The sequence below is a fragment of the Polyodon spathula genome, chromosome 40 (genome assembly GCF_017654505.1).
Source record: "Polyodon spathula isolate WHYD16114869_AA chromosome 40, ASM1765450v1, whole genome shotgun sequence".
NCBI lineage: Eukaryota > Metazoa > Chordata > Actinopteri > Acipenseriformes > Polyodontidae > Polyodon > Polyodon spathula.
Window position 1 is genome coordinate 4,447,935 of NC_054573.1, and position 7,462 is coordinate 4,455,396.

General features: G+C 39.2%; 1 protein-coding gene across 1 annotated transcript; it reads right to left on the minus strand.

Moving 5' to 3' along the window:
- Window positions 1–4,891: 4,891 nt before the first annotated feature.
- LOC121304978 (zinc finger protein 239-like) lies at window positions 4,892–6,049 on the minus strand (the record flags this gene model as incomplete). Its single annotated transcript, XM_041236442.1, is given in 1 exon segment — window positions 4,892–6,049. A coding segment is annotated over 1 exon segment (909 nt), but the record flags the coding sequence as incomplete, so codon positions are not given.
- Window positions 6,050–7,462: the final 1,413 nt, after the last annotated feature.

A 7,462-nucleotide genomic window follows, 5' to 3' on the forward strand; every position in this document is an offset into this window, starting at 1 on the left:
TTCAGGATCCTGTAGAGACCGCTTTGTATCGGGTTCAGTTAAAGTCCCTGGCCTGCTGCTCACTCCCCCTCTCCTTCGTGTAGGGTGATTCAGCAGCTGCTCCAGTCAATAGTTCACATGCTGCACTGCAAACTGTGTGCTCAAAATAGAATCCAACAGATTAGTTCAGATATGTCCTCATATCAAAAATAGTTATTAATTTCAGGCAATTGTCCCTACACCATTCACCTCCCCCTGTTCAGACACTCTCATTACCCATTCAACTCCCCCTCTTCAGACACACTCTTGGTCCATTCACCCCCCGTCTTCGGACAGACCCCCCTGTCACTTACCATTCACCTAGAATGGCAAACCACAACTTGGTTCTTCATGTAAACCCCTTAGTCTGCATTGTGGTTTTGTGACGCAGACAACATGTATTTTCCTGTGAAGTCAGTTGAGTTTTCATCAATGACAGCAACCCTTTCTCAGTTAATCTCTAACCCAATATCTCTGTGTGCTCCCAGGTGTGTGGAGACAGATAACAGGACAAAGAGAGAGCTGAACTCCCGTCCTTCAGAACACTTTCCCAGGAGCGCTGCTGCTGTGGGGTATTATGCCGAGTTGACAGGCTCTAATCAGTCACAGGTTTAGAGGAAAAACTATATAAAAATTATTATAAAATAATTAATTATCCAGTGCTGATTGATGCTGCCCATTCTTCCTACTGTGTTTGAAAAATCTGTATCAAAAGCCTTGCTCTGTCTTTAGATGCCTGATGCCGTGGACTGTTTTGTCGTGCTTGCTGTTGCCAGGATGTGTGATGATGTGAGTAGTGGTATGTGTATGACAGAGACACCATTTTTAGTATTGCACAGTGCACAGCACAATAAGCAAGCTTTGTGGTTAATCTACAACACTGTTTCGTGTCAGTTTTGTCCGATACAACAGCGTAATTGAGGTTGTATCTTTGCAAATGTAAACTTATTTTATTTTTAAGGGAGATCAATTTTGGCTGTGTCTTAAATTCGAAAGAATATGGTACTTCATTTTTTTTTTTTTTTCAAATAGAGAAATATGCGTTTACAAAGCTAAAAATAAACACAGCAGGTATTCGAACCCACACCTCCAGAGAGACTGGAGCCTTAATCCAGTGCCTTAGACTGTTGTGAACTTCTTTCAGATATCATGCGTCTGCCAAAATTACCAAAATTACCAACGACCTGGATCATCCTGCTACACAGCCTTGCTCAATATGAAGATTCCTCCAATAGAAGACGTGTACCTGACATGTTAGATAAAGGGAAAACTTCTGGATTCACAGACTCAAGATTATCTCCCCACCACAGACCAAACCTGGAACTCCACCTCAGAACAGTCTGTGTGTCAGTGTTCTTCTAGAACCTCCTCTCCCTGGTAGCCTTAATTCCGCTACCACACCCCAGTCCTCCAGCCCCCAGGTTCCAAACTATACAAGCTTGACTCCATAACTCAACAACAACAACTATTATTATCTTGATGTGTTTGTAAAAACATACTGTAATGAACGGATTGAAAATATAAACACTGCATTTGTTGGAGCCTTGTCACATGTTCAAAATCACTGCACTGCCTCGCAGAATTTAACATATCAGAAGCATTTGTGGTCCCTTTATTGGTTTAAGAATATTTAATAAAAATATAAATGTATTGCCCTAAAAATGACTTATTTTCTTTTTTAAATCCAGTTTGACCTGGATTATAAATGCAGTAAGGCCCTTTTGGATGCCCGTATGCATCTAATACAGAGATGTAATGACTTGACTCGTAATGAAGTCGCAATTTTTCGTAACTCGAGTCGAGTCATTGTCATCAAGTGACTCAACTTGACTCGACCCCCTGCTCAAAAGACATAGCGCTCAGTCTTTTGGTGCAGTCCCTTTAAGAAGGGTGGACGGCATGGCTACTCCAGGCTACAAACCTTTAATTTTTTGTTTAAAAGTAGGAATGGCGGCAGTGAAGCAAGGGCAGCGTTGCTGGGTATATATGTGAAGGGTTTTTTTTTTTTACAAGCGCACGTTATCAGAGGATGGCAGCATGTTGTTGTGTTTAGCTATATTGTAATTTAACTATGCAGGCTCCTAAATGTGACGACTGCTGGCTTTTTAATAGCTGAAGCAAAATATACACATATGGAACTGTCTATACCTGGCCGTTTGTTGAAACAGGTGAACCGAAGAGAAACCTCGGCGGCAATACATCCATTACGCGCTTACCTGGCTGCTGGAACGAGTCTGGAGAACTTTTGGGAACCGGAGGTACTTACTTTTTATTTATTTTTACAAGCTGAGCTATACAAGTTTGTTTATTTTTTTTCTTTATTAATGTTCAAGATCTTGATTAATTGCTAGAGATTGATTAAAACAAACCTTTCTGTATCCAGTATAGGCCTGTATGAGCTCCGGTGTTCAGTTAGTTTAAGGATGGTGGTGTGCATTTTAAAGCTAGTGTTTCTATAGTTACTGATTGTAGTTAATGTTCAGCATTCTGAACAGGATCTCTATTGATGCTGTTATTCATTCATTCTAATGGGGAATTAATAGCAAATAATTCCATGTATTTTAAAGAAACATTAACTTTACTCTGCTTGGACATTAATTCATTTAATTAATTTTGATGCATATTCTGAAATGTAGTAATATGTTTTTGTTTTGTATATGAACTAACCCTAACTTTCCTTTCTGTAAAGAATTATATATATTTTTTATAAACTCAAAGTTAACCAAACTAAAATGTCGAGACTTGATTGACTCATTGATTACCATATTCCTACTTTTAATCGTACCTAGGATTGAATGTCATGCTATGAAGCTGCAATAAGCCCTCATGTATTGTAATGCGTATTTACTTAAATTTTGAAAACTTTTGGTAATATTAATTTACCTGGCGTCGAAATATAAGGGTCGACCCAAATCGTTACAACGTGACTAGACTCGAGTCACGCTAAAAAGCCTCCATCGGACTCGAGTCATTGTCTTTATGATAAAATCAATAACACGCGGATTTCATTTTTAATACATGCAGCCCCTCTCTAACACATGCAGTCATCTTGTCATTTTTCATTTCATAAACAGGATCCTGCCTTGGTTGTTAAGACCGCTGCTAAGGAAATCGAAAACATCTTTCTAGCCTATAGCACCATTCTGTGATCATAACGTCACAAGCAGCAGGGAGTCGGAATCAAAATGTGTAGCGGGGAACAAAGACAGATTTCTGATCACTGATCACAGAAAATCCTGAGGGAAACAGGGATTTTTGAGTTTTGTCACAGACACAAAAAAACAAACAAACAACAACAACATGGAGAGTACTCTAAAAGTACCTGCTAGGGTGGAGTTCGCTTTTAATAATGATACAGTCAGCTGGGAGAGAAACAAGCAGGCTGCATCCTGCCAGCACTGTAAAGCAACCCTATGAATAAACTGCGTTCAAAATAGTAACAGAGTGGATTTGAAAGAGGAACAATTTAATAAAAGAATAAACACATTTATTATTTTTAAAAAGGGTTTGTCTCACTATGATTTATTGAGTTTTAATGTCAGAATCGGCAAAATATGATAAAAGAACACAGTTAAAAAAAAAAAAAAGTTTTTTTAAACACAGTAGTAGCTGTATAATCCTACTAACACTATTAATCACATTAGTACAATCTTGTGTAACTAGAGCTGCGGTCGGTCAGGGAGGCATTAATATTAACATACACTAAAAGCACTGTCTACTGGCACAATTTTGCCCGCGTTACAGTCCAAATAATGTAAAGGATTATACAGTACATGAATATCTCTGCAAAAAAAATGTATTGTCATTTTTTTATACACAAATAAGCTCACTTGATTTGAAAAACTCTGATAATAGTGCAAACCGCGGGTCAAACAGTAAGCCTGGTGATATCTGGGATACACGTTTGTTATCGCATGCGAGTGGAGTAACATGCGGGTCATAACATGTTTCTCAGGACTGTTTCCAATGTGTCTTTCCTTCCATTCCAACCCAGCGGTGTGCTGCTGCAACTCAGGATAGAGCTGCGCTTCGGTATTTAAACAATACTGCCACCGACATGCGTTTTATAACAACTTTAAAATGTCTGAAATAATTTCTGATTTCCATTGATGTTTTGATTTGGACCCTGAAATCCTTGAGAACGAGTTTACAAGCAATGCCAGTTACCTATCAGGCTCTTTATTGACACCGGTAATGGTAAGAAACACAGACCTGTCAAATGAAAATGAACCATTGCAATCAGTAGATTGACAAAGTTTCCTCAAAGACACTGAAAATAAAAAAACACAGTAAAGAAAACAAGAAATGATGTCCTTCCTTAACACTATGTAAGAAGACTTTTACAGAGAGTCCACACACAGGGTTCAAAATTCATCCAAGTCTATGCATAGTCTGCTGACAATGAAAGGAAATATCTGCCAGGTCAAATAATCCCTGAATTCTTTGATTTAACATAAATGTGCATGCACATTTTCTTGCTATGTAGTTTAAAAATAGAACTCTTAGGAATGAACAAAACTAGTTTTTTTTTTTTTTTTAAATAATGCAATGTCATTGTCAAAATGTCATTTATTAGAAAAAAAAATATTACACATGTTTATAATAACAACACTAACTGTAATAATAATAACAACAGTTTGCTAGTTTTAAGATACAACTGTTTAAAAGAATACAAACATGCATGTGTTGATAATGAAGGTAAGAGTACAAATCAACAAGAAAACACAATGATTACAGAGTTTACTATTTTTCACTTAAAAAAATCAACATACTTTCATCAAATACATTTGAGGATTACAATACAAGCACATAAGACAGCTGCTTTGGCACACACTCATTCTCACATGTATTCTAAAGCACGACTACATCCCCTTAGGTTGGCACAGAAACGGAATTCTTAAAAAACAAAAAATATTCACTGGAGCACCACACTCAGTTTTGATTGGTATAGAGCAGTGGCCCTCACTTCCACCGAGGTCCTGAATGTTTTATAAGAAGGTTGATTCATTAATTGAGTCTGGTTGAAACAAAGACCTGGATGGAAGGACCAAAAACAAAGACTATTGTAATACTGCTTAGAATACTGATTTATCAGTTTCAACTGCATTTTAAAAACTGGCATTTACGATTTTTCAGTTGACTGGTGAAAGAAAATGTCTTGCAACAATTTGTAGTGATACGGCTTCTCGCCAGTGTGAATTTGCTGGTGTATATTTAGGCTTCCTAACTGACTGAAGATCTTCCTACATTCATTACAGTGATAGGGCTATTCTCCAGTGTGAATTCGCTGGTGTACTTTCAGGCTTCCTAACTGACTGAAACTCTCCCTACATTCATTACAGTGATACGGCTTCTCTCCAGTGTGAATTCGCCGGTGTATGTTTAGGTTTGCTGACACACTGAAACTCTCCCCACACTCAGTACAGTGATACGGTTTCTCTCCAGTGTGCATTCGGCGGTGTATTTTTAGGCTTCCTAGCTGACTGAATCTCTTCCCACATTCTGTACAGTGATATGGCTTCTCTCCAGTGTGAATTCGCTGGTGTATGTTTAGGTTTGCTAACACACTGAAACTCTCCCCACATTCAGAACAGAGATAAGGCTTCTCTCCTGTGTGTATTCGCTGGTGTATTTTTAGGCTTTCTATATGACTGAAACGCTTCCCACATTCAGAACAGTGATGCGGCTTCTCTCTAGTGTGAATTCGCTGGTGTCTTCTAAGACTTCCTAACTGACTGAAGCTCTCTCCACATTCAGAACAGTGATGTGGCTTCTCTCCAGTGTGAGTTCGCTGGTGTCTTTTTAGGGTTCCTAACTGACTAAAACTCTCCCCACATACAAGACAGTGATGCGGCTTCTCTCCAGTGTGAATTCGCTGGTGTGATTTTAGGTTTGCTGACCGACTGAAGCTTTTCCCACACTCAGTACAGTGATGGAATATCTTTGGCCGGGATATGCTTTCTGAATCCTTAAACAACTCAATAGACTCCCCTTCTTCCAGTTCAGTCTCCTCTTCTTTAATGTGGACAGGCTCCAGTTCAGTCTCTTCTTTAATGTGGACAGGCTCCAGTTCAGTCTCTTCTTCAATGTGGAAAGGATCCAATTCCAGAACTTCCTCCTGTTTAATGTAAACAGTCTCCATCTTTGTTCCTTTGCTTTCACCTGGATGAGGCAGTCCTGAAAACAAAATAAAATTAAGTAATACGATCTGTTCTCTATTGGTGCGTTTACATTTACAACTCGAACCTGAACTGGCTTAGGATCTATCAGATTCAAAGAGTCTTATCATTTGAGGCCCCGCTTACACAGACCTAGGCTGGCTTTGGCCCCGTATGCGCGCGCATAGCCTCTGAACTGCAGTGCGTGCCCGATGACATCATAACAACCACCCCTTGTGTGAAGACAGCCCCCCTCCCAAAACACAGAGGCGGAAGTGTTTAAATCAACAGCAAGCCTGTCCTTTGTGTCCTTTGTGTCACTTGTGTGTTTCTACTTCATGGTGGTTGTTCCGTGCCAATTAAGATTTCATTTTGTCATCAGAAATGGAGCGGAGCACTGAAAACATGCATATTGGACATTTAAAGAAACAGCTGCTATTGTCTATATTTACACATCAGTCTGAAACTAGTCTTATATGTAAATGTAAACAATAACTCCCATTTACTTTCTTACCCATGACAAGTATTCCATGAACACAGAGAAAGAAGGCAGGTGCAGAGTATTCAGCTTCAGAGCCCCACAGTTGTGGAATGATCTGCCTCGAGTTGGAAGGGAGGCACCACCTCTTGCTGATTTTAATTTCAGGATTAAAGATTAACCCTTAGCGGTCGATTTATTCAGCGCCTGTCAGGTACGTCAGGATCAATTTATTTTCACACACGGTTTAAAAGTATTTTTTTCACAGTACAACAGGTTTAATAGGCAGTGCATAGCAAAAGGACACTCAGTACTGCATCTCCAGCCAAGCCCCTCCCCTTGTTTGCTGTATTTATCACATACCTCTTTATAGTATTGCATACTGATATCACCAAACTCCTCAATAATTATTTTATTACTATAACATCTCAAAAAGCTCTGCAAATGTCTGTGATATTCTTTGAGCGCTGGATGAGGAAGCAGCTGTCTTGTTTTTTATATAAGAACATAAGAAAGTTTACAAACGAGAGGAGGCCATTCGGCCCATCTTGCTCGTTTGGTTGTTAGTAGCTTATTGATCCCAAAATCTCATCAAGCAGCTTCTTGAAGGATCCCAGGGTGTCAGCTTCAACAACATTACTGGGGAGTTGATTCCAGACCCTCACAATTCTCTGTGTAAAAAAGTGTCTCCTATTTTCTGTTCTGAATGCCCCTTTTTCTAAACTCCATTTGTGACCCCTGGTCCTTGTTTCTTTTTTCAGGCTGAAAAAGTCCCTTGCGTCGACACTGTCAATACCTTTTAGAATTT